Source organism: Phaethon aethereus, assembly GCF_964289735.1.
Source record: "Phaethon aethereus genome assembly, chromosome: 16".
Taxonomy (NCBI): Eukaryota; Metazoa; Chordata; class Aves; order Phaethontiformes; family Phaethontidae; genus Phaethon; species Phaethon aethereus.
Window position 1 is genome coordinate 11,679,653 of NC_138592.1, and position 19,008 is coordinate 11,698,660.

At 41.3% G+C, this 19,008-nt stretch overlaps 1 protein-coding gene across 1 annotated transcript in view; it reads right to left on the minus strand.

The window, feature by feature from the left end:
• Positions 1–19,008, minus strand: part of TOP1 (DNA topoisomerase I) — a gene marked incomplete at its 5' end in the record, with an annotated part of 67,777 nt that overhangs the window by 32,732 nt on the left and 16,037 nt on the right. The window contains one exon of the mRNA XM_082007384.1: positions 5,375–5,477. Within this exon, the coding sequence (XP_081863510.1) occupies positions 5,375–5,477 (103 nt within the window). The remainder of the gene's footprint in view (positions 1–5,374; positions 5,478–19,008) is intronic.

Sequence of the window (19,008 nt, forward strand, 5' to 3'; positions counted from 1 at the left end):
CTCAGATGCTTGTCACATTGACAACACGGATCCGTGCTGCAAAAGCAGTGTCTTTACTACCATTCCCTGTCACAGCCATTTCTGCACTCTTCAGTCTACTGGCAGCCCACACTCCATGCACAAAGCCCAAGACACCCAGCAGAAAGTCACTTGCTACTGCAAATGCTTCTAAACCAATCTCTAACAAGTCTTGGCTTCAAAGGCCCCATTATTTCATTATTTTACATGGTCTACTTGTTTGAAATGCTTGTCTCCCACAGATCAGAAACCTCTTGCCACATCAGATTTGTTTCAGTTTATTTTTTAACCACTGACGTTTATATTTAATGGGTGTATATTAGATTTTCTTTTGGGGATCGGTACATACAGAGCTGAGAAAAGGAACAAAGAAAACACTTTCCTTGATAGAGATTGCTTGATAATGATGTGGATTTATTCTTTGATAGAGATTTTTTTCTTAAGTGGGCTTTGCATTTTCTTTCCTTGAGGGGTGATGGAGAAAATCTGAGGCATGCAAATGTTCTCTCCCAGTTTACTACAGCTGTAAATGAGTGGTTAAGATACAGAAGTGTCATCTTGTGAGTGGGAGAGGAAGAAAGCGAGAAGCAAAATTAAGTTCTACATACCACTCCACACACTTCTGCCATATGAAATCAAAATTATCTATTTTAGGTATTTCTGAGACTTATCTTGGCAGTTTAGATCCTTCAGAGTCTGGATACAGGAAACATTTATTCTCCTGCACTGGAGTTCTTCTGCCTTCTAGATGCAGGTTTTATTTTAAAAGCCTTTTTTAAGTACAGGGCAGGAAATGAAATTGTCCAACTATTACAGACAGACATAAAACTGATCTGCTTCAAACACCACCAGACAATGCTCTTAACGATGTACAACGTCCAACGCAGTACTGTACTTCTCAGAATGCAATTAGGCTCCTCTTCACACACTCTGTTTAAAACGCCATGGAGGTACAAACACAAGTCTCACCGACAACAACGGCTTGGATTTCTGCTCAAGCACCGTTCAATCTCTTTGAGAATTATCAAAGATCCAGCACATCTCTCGCAGTAACACAGCAGCTTTTCTTAAGTACAGAATGCAATTTCTTAAGTTTTACATGCAATTCTATTAATCTAAGAAACTTTTCTAAATGATTAATTTTCAATTTTAGCAACAGGTGTCAGGCTTTTACCAAGTGCTTTAAAAATTCCCCATATAGGTAAAAAACACTGGAAAATCCCACATTCTTGTTACCTTGGAAATCTTTTGTTTCATTTCTAACAGAGTAAATGGCTATTTTTCATTGTTTTTCATTGTCAAAGGAGAAATTTCAGTATAAACAGGCAGATTTTTTTTCCTTCAAAATTCTTCTGTGAAGAAATATCCCCTATCAAAATGGCTGTCACAATCCTCAGCAGGGCAGAGGCTCTCAGAGGTCTGCTGCAGTCCCCTGCGGTTGGGTTCAGGCTGATGTTTTTGTTGCAGACAAGAGGTGCTGGAAGGTCACAGTGGAGGGACAGTAACATGGCACTGCTGCAGGGCTGGGTTTTGGAAGGGGCACTTCATCACCTTTGTTTATAAAAACAAGACCTTTGATCCAGTAGTGTCTTTACAACAAGTTGTAAAGAGACAGGGAGTGACCACAAACACACCCCCACCACCACCACCATATAGAGATTCACCACTTATCTTGCTGCAAAGGGCTTAAAAGAGCTGTTGCACTTGAAGAGCAATTTTCTTTTACAAAAAGACAAGCGTTGCAATCTTGCTGATGACCAGTTGCTGTCAGCACTATGCTACCTAGCAGATATTAGCCAAAAAATAAACACACTTAAGGTGCCCCTTCAAAGTGAAGGTACCATTTGAACAATGGGTGAGAAAGTAACTGCTTTTTGAAAGAAACTCGTGCTACAGAGAGATCCTCATGAAAACTGATGCACCACCATGTGATTTTTTTTCCCCAAAACCAATGCCAAGTGTATCACTGAGAAAAACTTTTCCTAGCTACACACCTGAAAAACTTGGAAACAGAATTTTCTAACCTGTCTGAAAACCTTCCAAGCCAAGGGTTTACATGGGTTTTGAACCCATTTGCTAAAAATCTAAAAATGCAACACCTTTCAGTTAGCTTGCGGGCACAGCTGGCCGACACCAGGGAAGATGGACATTTACTCAGCATGAAGAAAACCCTTTGCCTAAGCAGTAAATGGGTTGAAAAAATACTATACTTGTTTAGTAAGTGCAGTCAACAATGCACTTCTCCCATTTGCGTATACACATCTGCATGAGGAATCGTTTTCAGCAGTGACAGTCATGACAACCAAGTACCAAAATAAACTGGATCTACAACCAGCCCTTTGGATGGCTTTATCACAAAGGCCTCAGCCAAGATTTTCGAAACTAATGAAGCATAGGCAATCATAGAGCCCTCACTCTTCTCCCAAGAACAATTTTGCTTTGGGTCTTGTTATATCACAGCTAAGAGTCCTTTTGAAAGAGGACAATTCTCCAGTATTTCCCCACAAAGCAATTTCCTCTCCTCCCACTGCTGGAAAAATTAGAAGCTATTAAAAATGGATTAAAGTGATCAAATGCCTCCTCCCCAGTGCAACCCATCTGCTCAGCAGTACAATAGTGATGGACACTGGACAGTCACACAGGCCATCCTAAAATTCAGGCTTCTCTGTTCATCTTGGCTCTGTCCAGGAAATTATTTCAGTACAGTGACTGTAGTAATGGAGCCCAAACTGAAACTGAGCTTGCTTCAGTCCTGCCTCGCCCTGTCCCGTAACTCACCAGTCTGGCCTCTGCCATCCTTGGATTCACACCTTCCACGTGAACACTTGGCAGTCATCTGGCCACAAGCACGTGCTCCATTCAGGTCCTTCCAGCAGCTCCCTTCTAAGCAATTCCACACTCCCCACAGATCTTCCTCCACCTTCACTGTTGTAAGCTGCCAGGCTACCTCCTTCACAAGGCAATAGTCACCTAAACCTAATCCTCACAGACACAACTTACATTTATGGAATTACGTGAATGACAGCTGAATCAAAGGATTTGGGGAATAAATGCTTAAGTTTCAATTATGAGGCGCGTTATTTCTGAAAGGTTTGTCTTAAAAGTCAGCTGGCTTCACACAGCAAGGAGCCACGTACCCTGCACATGACTGAGCATGAACAGGGCAGTGAACATTTTAGGGCACCCCTTCAGGAGCAATCCAGCTGGAGCACCGCACGCCTGTCCACATACGTGATCTTCCCCGAGCATCATCTTCAGGGCCGGATCTCACGATTTAGCACTAGAATACATTCATTTTTAAGGTGGCAGTTTTGAAAGGCAGAAAACACACTACAGAAAACACTTGCGAGCTGTGCACTCAGCCTGGGGAAGTGAAGTCCCACCTTGTGCAGGGGCCTGAGGGGAAAAGCAATATTACGCGATCTTTCCCCAAAACACATCTTGAACAAAACCCCTGCACGTGCAGGCACTCCGTCATGCCATCCACACAGGTGTACCCTATTATTGGCCTCAAAGATGCAGCATATTGTGCTCACAGGACAAATGAACACTTAATAGATAAATGAAAGCGAGTGGAAGCTTTAGGCACAGTGCCTAGAAAACATGCCGCCTTTCTCACAGGGATTTCAAGGCAACACTGTAGAGAGGAAGGTAAAGCAGGATTACATATCCTCTCATAAGCTACACCTCACAAACCACATTAGCCATTCTTATCTCCTTGCCACTGTTCTGGTATTTATTGTTTACACAATTAGTAGCATGCAGCTTCCAGCTATATGCTGAAATTACTTCTTCCAGTTAAAAAATATGCTGACTCCCACACAAATAAGGTCAAATCATTAATAGATTCTGGAAATTTAAAGATAGTGCTTACATTACTCCTTACAAAAGGATGTACTTTGCTAAGATTGCAGGAGAATGGTTTTTCAAGTGAAACAATGAACATCGGAAATGTGAGAGTCAATTTTGGGGTGTATGCTTGAAGATCAGAAAAATGAAAATCGGAAATCAAGGCAATAAAGATATGTGAGCAAAAAAGAGTGCAAACAACGTGCCCAAAGCATTGCATCTTTGCTGAGGAAGGCAGTAAATGCTGCAAGTTATTTGTCCTAGATTCCCCCCCATTCCCCACCAACAGTTTACATAAAAAAACCCGACGACATGTATTATGGAACAGTAAGGTTGTGTAACTTCTCAAAAGGTCACAGAAAACTCCAAGTGTGACCCCAATAAAACAAATCCACTGCTCAGCAGACTCCTTCCTCCTTTCCATGCTTTTTAATAGAAATCATTCTTAACACAAACTTTTTTTATTCCTTTTTAGATTGTGGTATCACAGTTGTACAGCAATTAGTTAATAACACTTGCTTGGCCATAGCATAAACACTATCTGCCAATTCAGCAAGTGTCACCACAGAAACTTACCCTCCAGGGACTGTTTTTTTGCAGGTTTCATCATCAATGCAGGCTCTGCGGCACTTGCGTGTCAGGACTTATTAATTAAGAAAGCTTTTCTGAGTAACATCCTGGGTGTGACATACTTGCCCTGTGCTCCATCATACCACATCACCACGGACTGACCTGCACATCCTGGTTCTTGCAGTTCACAGCCTGGACTAGGGTATCAACTGGACTGTGGAATGCACCACCACCTCAAGTCCTACAGGTCATCACAGCGTAAATAAGTGTTTATGTTCAGTGTGGATGATACAGCAGGTGACTGGCACGGAACACCTTTCCCATACAGTGGCAGCGTACTGTACCAATCACATTAGACAAAACAGCATGCAATCCTTTCAAATTCATCACCTAACTCAGCAGAAGTTCATAACACTGCCTCAGAGCATTGAGATACTCAGCCATTGCGGTAGCAGGCCAAGGGCATCACCATCATTCTAGGGAATCACTTTTCCAGATGCTTCTAATTATTAGGAGGCTGAGTAGTCACATCAGGTTCATCTATACTAAAACAGTGGGGTTTATACCAACACTCAAGAGAATTCAATTCAAGAGAATTTCTGACAAACAATTGGAACCACACACAAAAAAGATTATGAACAAAACTGACCAATCTTCATGAAGGTGGGGTTAAACTAGTTTTCAATGCCTTTAATAACACTAAGCTACAATAATCTTTTAGACATTAGTATTGGCTCACATTTGCAAGATACACTACTTCAGCTACCCACGTGGAAATGCATGCAATGACAGAAGTTAGACTTAAGGCACCTACACTCATATAAACCACACTCAAAATGTAGCAATTCCGTCCTCATATATTATCAGAGTAATTCTTGTAAGACTGCATGTGCAACAGTGTTTTAGCCTATGAGGACTTCATCAGCTTTTTCCTCACCTATTACTGTGCTTGGACTTTTCCCGGTCTTTTTCCTTGTCCTTCTTGTGCTCTTTGTGCCGGTGTTCTCGGTCTTTGTGTTTATCTTTGTGTTTGTGAGAATCTGCAAGCAGAGAGGCAAAAAAAATTAAAAAATTAAGTTGGGAGAAAACTCCACGCCTCCCTCATGAACCTCTGCATTTTTCCCCACCCCATACCAGTATTTTCTGTGATTCAAAATTTGTAACAAAAAATCTTAGTTTCAGAGGTCCTAAATGGATTCATTGTTCCTGCAGCACAAGTTAATTCCTCTTGGCAACAGCTGCATTTATATGGTCTTTAGTTCAATGACCTTTAAATGCTTTACAGACCCTGAAGAAATGCAACCCTTCTTATTAATATATAGGTAAGTATGGCTATAGCAAGTTGAATCTTATTTGCCAGATGAGAAACCTAGGTTCCTACGCCTGTATTTCATGTCAAATAGATTATAATACAGGAACAGAGCCTAAATTTGAAGTGTTAGGTCTGCTGGATCATTGAATTTAGATTGCTACTTCCACAAGTATCTAGTCTAGACAAACCAGCCCGTCCCCCCCACCAAAATCATCTTATTCTTATCCCCAACAGTGCATGACATGACAGGCACACAGCAAGGGAAAGGGGGAATAATGAGGAAAGAAAAGAAAGGTTGAAAAGAAAAAGAGGGCTAGGAATTCTCTCCTCATACTTCTCTTCTGCAGGAGACACTTAACCTCCCTCTGGTAACAGCCCCACCAAGAAAATCCAAGATGACAGCTGTAATGAGTATGTGCTGGTGGTAACCCACCTACACAGGTTAGGACTGGTCCAAATTAAGTGACAGCGTCAAAAATGTGAGATGGCGCTCGAATAAACCTAACACAGTCATTTTATCGGTATCAATTTCTACTCCAAGTGACATTTCCCATCCTCAGTGACAAACTGTACTGTACAATAAAGTCCTTTAAAGCACCGAGGAAATAGATCCGGCACAGAAAAAAAACAAGATAGTTGAGTTGTAAATAAACTCACTACCATCTTTAGGTCCTTAAATGTTCTTTGTAAGTAGATCAAAAAGGAGCTGAGTTTGAACTAGCACCTCAAACCCATCTCAAAAGGCACTATTCATTTGCAGTCAAGGTCACTGTAATGTTGGGAAGAATGTGTGCATGCCCAGAGACTCCCCTCAGGTTTTTTGGTGGGGGTTTTTTTGGTGCGGTTTTTTTTGGTTTTCTTTTGTTGTTGTTTGGGGTTTTTGCCTTTTTTTTTTTTTTAAACATGCTTCTCAAAGAGACTAAAATTAAGTATGCTCCCCAGGATACCTAAAAGGCTGTGCTGACTTTGGCAACTGTTTTCAGATCACAGCGCCAGGATTTCCACCAGAGATCTTGGATGTAAGGTATTAATTCTTAATTAATCACGAAGATGTTAGCGTGCCTCTAAAAGGGCTACTAACCCCGCACTAAGAATAGGAAACTGCAACAGAAGGATTTTATGACTTTGAGTCACATGGGGAATGCATTGCAAAGCCAGGAACAAGCTTCATCCTCCTGACTCCAAGTCTTTCACCACAAATTCATTTTTCTCCTTAACTGACACCAGCTCTTACAATCTCAGAAGGTTCAACTGGTTTTAGTGGAAACATACCCACAGTCACATTTCCACAGAATATTTTTATTTATTAATTAACCTATTGCTTTCGATAACTTCAGGTATTGTTTTCAGGCACCTGCAGTAAGACAATATAAACCAACACATGAAAGCCTCCAACTTGCCTCCTGCATCTTTCCTCGATCCTCCTGAACTTGGCGACACTTCCCAGTGCTTCGGTGTGTACAGTATATCCATTTAAAGCACCAGATTTACTTTCCTCTATTTTCATATACAGGCACATGGCATGTTATGTGGAACATTTGGTGTTACAGCATAAAACACCTAAGACCTAAACAGCAAAATCTATTTCACAGCAGGCAGAGCTTGCAGGCATCTCTGGCAAACTGCGTGGGGACCGGACACCCACACTCTCTGAACTGCCAAGAAGCAATTTCTTGGTACCCTTCTTCCCACCAGGACAACACGTTTCACTGGCAAAAATGTTTTCGCAGTGCATCTCACACTTACAATGCTTCAGTTCAGCCAGTAGCTGGAAGCTCGGGCTGTTTGCAAACTGCCTGGGTTTTATTCCGCAGAGAGTTTACTCACTGATTCCTAAAGCACCAGCTGAAGCGAACAGTCATCTATTTACACTTGATGAATAGGTAAATTGCTAGAAAAACCATCATGATGCTATATATAGAACTATGTACACTCATTCTACAACATACTCGCTTTTTAAGGAGGCACATACCAACATAGGGTCATTTTTTTTCTACCAACCAATGGAAAACATGTGTAACTGAGCTCAATGCTATTATCTTTAGAGCTTAGAAGCAGAAGATTATTTTTCATTAAAAATAAAAATGTAACAGTCTTTTACCTTTATCACCAGATTCCCTTCCGGCTGACTCGTGCTTTCCAGTTGAAATTAATATTTGCTCTTGAAAAGTAGTTCCAGGGCTATACCCTGGAAATGCTGGAGTCAGACATCTATTTCCTCAATCCTCTGCGCTGCTTACAATGATTTGGTATTCTCAGACAATTAAAGCCTGGTACAGAAGCAAAAAATGTGCCTGACCAGTTAAACTAGCTCTGCTTGGTAGTATTTGTCACCACTCGGCTTTCCTTTGCTGTCTACCAAAGGATTCCTAGCAGGAAGGTCTTTCACAGAGGTATTCTGGCTAAAAGGCAGGCCAAAGCGGCTGGGGAATAGGAGGTTGTGCACACGGTCTTGAAGGCAGAAGAGAAAAACTGGCCGGAGAGCTTTCACCTAAATGCAGTCAAGGCTGGATAGATACCTCACCTCTCAAACTGGACAACACTTCAGTACTTCCATGGAGGCAATTATACTACCTCCCAGACACGTCTCCTAAGAATTAAATTAGCCTGGAATATTGTCCTAGTATTCAGACTCAATGGTGTTGCTTTCTGACACAATGCCATGAGGGAGGTTAAGAATGAAGACTTAAAATGAGTTTATTAAATAGTCTTGAGCTGACGTACGCATGTCTTCAGAAGGCATTAGCTCTTGATCTCTTTTTTTTTTTTTTCTTTCTCTTCCTTCTGGAGGGTAGAGCTGGATGAAGTTCAGGAGACTGGGTCATTAAAAAAGACAGAACTCTTTTTTTTTGGCATATCACACAAAAATGCATTGTTCCAGACTGGCTTTATGTAGGAATCCAAGTTGATGGTTATTTGGTGGCTGATAGGAAACAAGTTTAGCCATTTCACTCCAGTTTACATACCCACTTGACAGAAACCAAGACAGCCTCACCTCCAACTGCCCTACATAGGCAATAGATGACCGAAAACTTTAAGACACAGTGGGCCACCTCGCACCAAACATCAACACAGAAGCAATCAACAGAAGTGTTCCTGTCTGCAATATCTCTTCTTTGATATATTTAGCATATTGATTCCTAGAAGAATCTTCCAGCCTCCAGTAACTCTCTCCCAGCTTGCAGCTGATTAGCAGTTGACTAGGTCCAGCCTCACATGAGCTACAGAATGAGGTCAGACATTATCACACATTCAGATTTATTTCCTGCCTTTTATGTCTTCCATTAAGTATGTCTGGTTTCTCTAACACTAAACAAGGAGATAAATACTATTCCTTCTCCAAGAGTATTAGCAAAATCCACGGTCTACTGTGAGCAAAGTTCAAAGCCCCCAAAACTCGTGTGTATTTAAAGTTTTCAGATATTGAAAAGTCTCTCTCCAGCATCAAGCTTACAGTGGGGACAGGGGTTATGCTTACTGGGCAAGAATCCATTACCCTATAGGCTCTCCCTTCAGTATCCTCTAACCCAAACAGAGCTTTTGGCATCTCTTCTGTTCTAGAAAGCTTGATGTCTCTGGCACTGGACCTCTGCCTGTTAATGCTGAGCCTGGTATGTCTCCAAAAGACAGTCCCCATACTATTCCTGCCATTCTCCCTGTACCTCCAACAATCATGAGCGGCTCTGCATTTTTGTACGTTGATTCATCTTTCAACTCTGTTTAATTACAAGGACGCCCAATTTAAGGATGGGAAATTCTAAGCACTTTTGGTCTTTAGCTCTGTTTTGTTCTGCCCCCCCCTCCCCTCGTTCCACCGCTAAGTCTCTGGGGAAAGGCTGAGTCATAACCCTATTTGCAATACTTGTATATACGTATTACTGGAACAGTGCAGTTTTACTCTTTATCCAGGAACAGAGCTGTAAAAGGTTAGGCATCTCCAACTACAGCATGACAAGAACAGAGATGAAGTAGAAGGCCCTTCTCCGGCAGGCAGTTGCCACCTGGAGGGGAAGAATACCAACAGACAGCAAAGGCACGGGTCTCCTTCCCTAACGACAACAAAGCCTGGCTTAACAGATTAGTCTGGCAACAAAGCAATTATGTGGGACTATACTGTCCTAATTCATGAGAAAAATTCTTCTGCTTTTAAAACACTTCTGAATACCCTTCTCTGCACACCCACCCCCTGATTACTTAAATATCCCAATCAAGGGAAGTAGGTCTACTTCCTACATTAGTATTTCAGTTTTGACAGCAACTTTTCTAATAAAATACTGAAATCAGAGAGGTTCACAAGTTCTTGTATGTCCAATCAGTACAGCTATCAATTATCTGAGGGAGTACCACTGGAACATGATACAGGATGCTATAGATGCCATTTTATTCCACTCCCACTACCCGCTTTTATCTCACTTTCATTTTATCCCATTTTCATCATTTTGCATTAGAATCTTTTTTTGTTTTTTAAAAATAAAGGTGTGAGCAACAATCTGGTCCTCCTCATTTCTCCTAAATTAAGTGAGGTAGCTGGCAAATTAACACCTGGTAACCCAAATTTCTGGTCAACAGTAGCTTTTCCAGATAAATCCGTCAGCCTTCCATACTTGCTGTCTTTCAGTTCACCTTGCTATAAGTTTTTGCGGGCACAATTTGAATAGCTCATTAACCTGCTTACAGAAAGGTTTCTGCCAGCAGTCTTTGTTCTTTTGAAAGGCTTTACTAGGTTCTGGGGATAAGGACTTTTTGTGTTTTCCTTCTGGTTCCAGCAACACTCCAATTGCTTTTCCTCTCGTTAGCCTAGAAATACCTCAACTGGTATGTATGCTGGTATCTTATCCATTCAAAGCCTCATCTCAACGCTTCTCTACACTGATGTCCTGAAAGGCGATGTAAGCTTACCTGATTCTTGGAACTGAATCTGTGCCCAAATCTGAAGATAGAGCGTGAAAAATTCATCACATTACCAACAAAGAAAAACGTTTTTAACTTCTTGTTACTCCAATAACACTTTTGCTACAGACAAGTGGCTGAAATTTCTGCCCCACATTAAGTCCAATACCTCAATATTACTTATTTGTTACAAGAGAAGCACACAAGCTCTCAAGACTTTTTCAGGATCATTGGTCTGAGTACAGTGCTCTCTATTACTGGTACATTCAGCCATCCTGAACCTGAAGCATGAGCAAGAAGCCCTTTACTATCAGCGTGGAGGACACGTATGATGAAACTAGCAGGGTCTGTTCAGCCTCTCCTCTGGAAAGGAGAAGAAAGTCTTAAAAAAGACTTCTCCAGTTCCACTGTTAAATTATGCATCTGAAAGGGAGGTAAGGCAGTAACACTGGATTAGGTTCAAAAGCTGGTCAAGTTAAAAAGCTTCTCATGAGCCTTCCTGTCACTTGAGAAATGGTTAGTCCCTTCTCAGCTGAAACACCCCTCCATGTTAGACCATTTACTCCACAACTGCAGCCTTTTTACTGTTTAGTCTGATTTCATTCTCACATGTTGTGATGCAAAAGCAAAGCAAAAGGACTCTTGAATGACCTAAATGAAACAGTTTTACTGATTTTTCTCTTCCCCCACAGGCTCTCCTCAAAAATAACCTTAAAACTGCAGATTATCAGAAGAAGGCCTCTTACTTTCAAGTTACTCAAGTTTTATCATTTGCTACCATTTATTATGCCAAATCATATTACTTTTAGAGTTTTAATTTCTTATATGTTGGGTATAAAAAGACGACTATTAAAATTATCAAGGTTCAGTTGCTGAAATGATGCCAAGAAGGGCTACAGACGCTCAAACATGTGAATGTAGTTCAAGGTGTCTAAAATACTCTTCATATTCCTGGCAAAGAACATGTACTTTGCCTCAGGCATCTGATGAAAATGATTTAGTGTTGCACTAACTTTTACAATATATAGATATCAACAAGTAGAAAGACTAACATTTACTCATTACCCAAGATCTTTAACATGAATAGTGAGGGGATCACCTAAATAGGTAATGGTGATCCCACTGTTTAAGGTTGCTCTGTGAGGTTCTGGTCAACTTATAAACTGTTCGCCTGAGAAAGCAACTGCTATGCAGAGAGGAAAAAGACCATTTGCAGACCCCATATGGCTCAGAAGAGCAAACATATGGTGGCATGGTTTGAGGTATGGGGATCAGGATCCTCACTTTTAGACAAGTTATGACTTTGGACTAGTCATCTGACTTTGCATGTTTTGATTCAACAATTTTAAAGCCATGTACAATAATCCCACCTAACCAGTGTGGAAGAGGTTTAAACTTTTCTGAAATACTTGTATTCCAGTTGGAGGAAGTCACAGTATGACCATGGTGTTCCAGTAATTGATTACACAGTGTTTCTAGAGTTTGTTTAAATGGACTGCCATTGCTGTAGCCCAGAAAAGGGGGAGGAAAAGCTACTAGACAGAGAACAGAACTGCATCCAGGTATCTGAGACAACACAGGGCAGACTGGAAGAAAACAGAACTGTAGGTATGAAAGACACAGAAACTGGAAAACTTCTGCAATCGGAAGTGTCAAAAGCAGAACAACACACTTGTTGTGTGTGTTGTTCAAGGCACTGTTCAGAGAGAGATGATGGTATTGTGGATGATACACTAGAGCAGAAAACCATCATCTAAAATAAACTTCCCATGTGAACTGGATATGTCACTTACTGGCCTAATGGCCCTATTTACACAACTACAGAATACACATAAAACATTTACCCTGGAAAGCTATTGCAGGTCTGTTTGCTGTGCTGTTTTATTTCTCCAATAGCTGACTGCAAAACATTTGGAATCTGAAATGAGTGACTGAAACACTGAGATCATTATTTGAGTCCCCTATAAGCTAAGCATTTAATAAAAGAAGCAGGACCTGTGTTTTCAGTAGGTGTCCAGAAAGGAAAGAAGCTACAAGGATACTGAAACCAGACTGCTGGGATTCTGCTTCCTCAGAGTGCCATACTTAATGGCACAGATAGACCTTTCAAAAGCAACCTGACATGCAACCATGTGTGAGTGTTGAAAGACATCTCCACAATCAACACCACCACAGAAAGCTATTTCTAAATCCTTAAAATCCTTCTTGAAGTCAAATTCAAATGAAGTACAACTATTGTGCTATCACACAAACTTATTTCACTTCAGGTGTATCACTGGGTCAGGTGCTCCAATTCAGGGAGGCTGATGCTTCGACAGTGCTCACTATTTTCCTCCATAAACCCGAATAAAATCTGAGTTTTATAGTTTACTGTAAAACAACTAAATTGATTTTGACTAAGCACCAAGAGAACACACAAAGCAGCTTCTTGGTTGTAAAGCTTCAGATCCTCAGTCTGTTTTCCAATCATACAAAGGAAGAAAAAAAAAAAAAAGAAAACCAAAAAAACCCAAAACCCAACAAACAAAACAAAAGGCATGAAAGCTTCATGAAAAGGGCAGAATAACCAAACAGTTTATCCTTTCTAAGGCAGGAACTTTATTACTAAATGTAAGACTCCACCAGAGTGCATTCTTCCTTTTTCTAAGGGTTCAAGTGAAGAAGTATATCATCATTGAATAGATTTGAGCCAAACTATTTTCCAGGCTATAGTTACTCCGAGACAAAACTCCTGGGCTGAGCAGAACTGACCACACCACATGGTATCCAATTCTGCCAGAGCTTGAAAACATAGTACTTTTCATAGAAACAGAGTAAAACCAATGACCTTACAACCCCTCTCCACACTTCAGCAGTTACTTGAGGCAAAAGATACTACAGGGATAGACAGATATTATGTCTTTTTCCTTAAAAGGACTGTGCTGGGAAACTTGTCTTCAGAACAAGACGGACCCCTTAGTTCCTGCATTCTTTGTTAATGTGAAGGGCCTGTATTCCTTGCTGTTGCACAGAAGGAAAGGAAGAAACGTGTGAAATGACTTGGTGATGCATCTTGATGGGGGAATACAGATAGACAGAGAAAAGAATTGTCTCCAGCCATTCTCTGTCCTTTAGAATAGCTCCTACCAACATCTTGAGAAGTTCCACTCACTCTCCAGCAAAGTTTTATTATGCAAGCAAGGATCTTACACAGCTTTTTAAAGACACAAAGTTTGCAAAACAAGATCAACGCACCTTCTGCTCCACCGAAACCCCAGGGCAACTTCAATCTAAGGAAGAGAGGTAAACAATGTGACAGAACTGCTAACATTTAGAGAGCATGGCAGGCACAGGGACAAGTCTGCAAGCTAAGCTGTACACTCATTTATCCATCCCAAACTTTAAACGCTGATCACGGATAGGTTAAGGAGGCCAGAAAAAAGCCCACAGATTGATCACTCCTATCTTGTGTGACAAGCCTCTGGGACACGAAGTTAACCTGAAGCAAATGTCATTGCTGGCATTTCATCAATCTAAACCAACCTGCAGAAGCTGGGTAGCTAAGCAAGACATGCTGCAGGAGCCCATTCAGAAAGAGAAGGACAGATACTCTTTAGCACACATGTTTTGAGTCTTCCTTCAAATTTTTTTCAGCCACACTGGATTAATAATTTTTTTTCTGTGAACCTCATTTTACATCTGCTGGGGGAAGTACCTAATACTCTGTGGGTAATTAATGCTTAGGTAATTGAGATAGCTACGTGGTATAAAGGCATGCTGACTTTAAGAAACTGCTACACTGCAAGCATTTTGCAGCAAAACAACAACAGCGTAGACAGCAGCAGCAAGTTTCATGACCTTCCAGTGCCTTTTCACACCGCCTCTTCTGAAAGAGGTGGCACGTTCACATACGCTTATTCTGCAGCAGATCTTAGTTGCTGTGTAACAAATGCATAAAATCACTGCAAGCAGAATTGCAGTAGATGGTATTACACAAGGGACAAGACTGAGGAAGCCTTATAAAGCATTAAAATACATGTTTGATCAGTACAGAAAGGCTAAATTAATAGCTGCTTCTTACACATGCCAAAGGGCTCCCAACAGAGAGGCAACAATGAAGTTTCAATCCATTATTTGCATTCAAAACCAAAAATGTTCAATGTGAACAGAAACATGTGTTTCCAGGGATTCCCAAGATGTAAAACATTCTCCTGTAATTGTATAAGTAAGAGTCAGAGATTGAAATCCTTTAGTAATGTTTCCACAAACAAAGCAGAATAGAACAGAACAGCAAGTTAAAACTTCAGGGAAATGATCAGCATCACTGTACACCTTAAAATGCTGCTGTGCTGGCATGGAAGAGAGGGAAGTCCAGAGTAGTCTCTCAGGGAAACAAGGTAAGAGCAACCCCATTCTTGTCCCTAGTGATAGTTATTCTTATAAAGCTACACTCTTTCATGAGCAGACAGACTTACTGTCCACAGCCTCCTCCATTCAGAATCTGAGTACCTTGCAAACTAACACTCTTCCCTTCCCCTACTGGGGTAGAAATAGTTTGAGCAATTTTTCCCTGTTGCTTTGTGAGTTTGCACCCACATAAATAAAAAAAGCTACACACTGCATGTACATCTTTAAAGAAGCAGCAAAACTGAAGATACACTTTTGCCTCAAGTTTCAAAAGCCATGGCCCATCACATCTCTGCATATCAGGAGGCTAGGATGAGGCTGAGAGCAGGATCTAGGGAAAAATTCATGCAGTAAGCACTGGGGGACTCAGGAAAGCTCCAGGACACTCAAGAAATAAAGCCATGTGCAAGTTTGTATGGTATATGCCCGCTTCACCCCAGCTGTTGTCATGTCCAACAACTGCCTTGCTTTCAGTAAGCATTTATTCCTCTTCTTCCCACCTCAAACTAGCCCAGAATTACCTTCCACAGCCAGTGAAGGGGTCCAAACAGATAGAAAAGTGAAAAGTAGTCAACTGTAGCAGACAATGACCCTTTCTGAGCCAACTTTGCCTGTAGATGAGTATCACAATCAGATGCAAAAGGTAATAGCAAACAAAGGACAGCCACAACAACCTTGAACTTCATTGAAACTTCGCGCTCAGGTTTCAAAAGCCTCACGCTCATTGCAACTGAATCTGTATTCCAAATTGCTAATACACATATATACAGGACTGAGACCCTGGAGGACTTATGGGTATATAACGTGAATGTGGCTGAGGGGAAACAGCAGTCACCAGTTGGCTCAGGGAAAAAATTTTGCATTAAAAAAAAAGTAGATACAGGTAGGTTCCCTGTGGATTTTTTTTAGATTCACTAATACCAAACAAGTTTTACTGGAGCATCTCATCTCAGACTTTTCCACATTCACACTCGTTTCCTCCCCATTGTGCGAAATGCAGTATTAACATAACCAGCACAGCAGGAAGGACAGACTCGCTGAGAAAGCTTGGACAATTGTTCACAAACCAGTCCAGCATCCAGGAGTGTAAAGCTAGTTTAAAATTATGAAAGAAGGTAAAATTTAAGGGCATTCAAATAGATAATGCAAGGGGGACTAATCCTATTTTCAGAGTTAGAAAGCAACCAACCTTTAGCACAGATCCAAGGCTTAGCACAGAAACCGTCACGCGGTGCTGTCACACACAATCTTCTCTCGGGAAGAGACAAAGGGAGGGATGTACGCACCCCACCGAGGGATGTACGCACTGCTCCTGAGACAGAAAGAACTGCCCAGGGTCGCTCGCCAGTCACTCAGGAGCAAGAACCAGAGGCACTCCCGCCTCTGCTCGCCTTCTGCCCTGGTTCTCCAAAGTGTTTGCTACAGCACGGGAACTGCAATATTTACAGTCATGTTTAGACTTCAGAGCTATCGGGGACTGCAGAAGATAACCTGTCCCTTACTTCAACACAATCTAAAGCAAAATGGTCCACATAATCCTCATTTTTCTGGTTTGCAGGAATCCTTTTCCTTAAGGAGTTCTTGGCTAGCAATTGGAGCTGCAGAATTTTCGGGACAACACATTGCTCTTCATCAATCCCCTCTCATGAAGGATGTGCCAGCCAGAGTGAACCGAAACACTCACTTTTGCTCAGCCATCAAGCCCACTTATACCAAAGACTCTTTGGTTGCTTCTTAGCTCGGAGAAACCCAACTAATACTCAATTGTAGCATAAGAATCAAGCCCAGACCTTAAGCAAGGAGTGACTGTGCTCCTGCCTGCATTGCCATCACAGGGAGGTGGGCTGAATCACCTTCTGGAGATTTTTGACAAAGAACTGCCCAGGGAACAGCTTTGAGAGTTACTTCAATAGACTGGGTCAAGTGCAAAGAAAATCTTTTGGTGCAATCTGTGACACATTCACACTGCAGAGAACTTCATGTACTGTACTCCATCCATAGACTGAGTCAGTGCCCCTAGCAGAAGGTTTTCCCGCCTCCAACTGCTCTTTATACCATCATTAGAAAGGTGCAAACACCACAATTTGTGATGCAAAGTCAACAGCTGCTTACTGCATGCAAACTTTCAAGACAGGTAATCAGGAGAAAATAAGGGCAAACAACTATAATTCCTAGTCCTTAGAGGAGATAAGAAAAATTTCAGCTATATTTAAAAATTGATATTATTTTGGAGAATAAGAAGAAAAGTTTCAGTTCTAAAAACTGCACTAGCCATCAGGAAACCTGCTGTGTTGTCAGGAATAATTACACTGCAATGATGTCATCTAGAAAACTATTTTCACTTGCTGGCTGTGTAAGTCACTAGCATTTTTGGATTCACTAAAAAGAAGTTTGTAAAGACTCCCTGAAATCCTGACACATCCTCAGCGCAAGAGGGAAGTCTCAACAGTAGCTCACACAGAGCCTGTATTGGCACCAACACCACATGAGGACAGGGTTGGCATGTTTGACTATCCTGGGTTTGACCCAAAACAAGGGCTCCCCCCAAGCAAAAATTTTACAGAAGATAAAAAAAAAAGCAGCTGCATTGAAATGCTTCTCTTGCAGCAGCCGATGACTAGCCTCCTGTCAGCAGTCAGGATCACACACAGTTTATACACATGGGAGTGGTACAAGCTGTGCTCAGCGTCCTCAGAGGAGAGGCTCTAATGGCATCTGTTCAAAGCCTTTTATTAACCATCCCTTGACAGCATGATGTGGCTTTGGCCAGTGCTGGTCTCCTGCTTGCTGTAGGGAGGAAAGACTTGAAGAGGCAGCACCCTTGGGAGCAACATAAAGCCTCTGCAATCCTCAGTATTAGTGTATAAATTGAGTCTGCAGGACAGAAAAGTGGTTGCAACAAGCTTTAAATCACCTCTGCCAAACAGTACCACTGTTTCACGTGCTGGAGTCAGATGATTCTCCTACTACTTGTTTAATATCATGCCTACCAAGCTGAACTGATGGGGGATGTATGTCCAAAGTCTTTAAAAAGTTTGTTTCAGAAGACCAGGCATTTATATTATTTTTATCCTACTCAAGCTGGTTCCTCACTGCAGGAGCAACTCCCACACTGATTCCATCTGGGTGGTTTTTTTTTTTTAATCTATGTACAGTCATTTCTTTCAAGTATAGGGCTGCACTGGACGGATACAGCCTGATCTCACCTCTGTTCCCATTGAGGTAGAGTTCAGTGATCACTCACCTACACCAGGCTAATTCCAGCGGTTGTCTGCAAGCATCTTCTCACCAGTCAGCTTTGCCACAAGTCCCACTCTCAAGACAAGGGAGGGAAAAGAAGTTCCCTTGCCTTAAGGGGACATTACTGCAATTAGCATACAAGAAGAAACTTGATTCCAGCTAAAACACACAAGAAAGTAAACAAAAGGTAAATGTTCGATGACAGTTGAGATTTCTGCACTTCCAACTGTACTCCTGTGTCTTCTGAAAGGGGGGGACAGAGGATGTAGAACGAAGCATCACCACAGCAGTGTACGTCACAGTAACTTTTCAAGTGAGTTTTAAAATAAGGCGATGATTGCAATACTTAAATGACTAGGAAGTACAGCTCCTAGATACGGCGCAACAAATTCCACTGAAGTCCTCAATTTACATCAGTAGACACAAAATGTTACTTAAGTCACTGATCTTAACCTCGTTATGCACCTGTAATCTGTTTATTTTGTTAAATTTAGGTCAAGTCTTACTAGCTGGCAACTGTTAAATCACCCCAATACAGATACCGGAATATAAAATGTAACCTGTTAATGTAGAATAACATGCTGTGGTTACTTTATTATGCATAATAAACTCCTAACTTTTTCAATTAAAAAAAGCTCCACACAATATATTATCAGTGTGGTGAGGGTTTTTGTTGGGTTTTGTTTGTTTGTTTTTTAAACAAATGGCTTGCATCTTTGGATGGAAGTCAGAATTTTATTAAA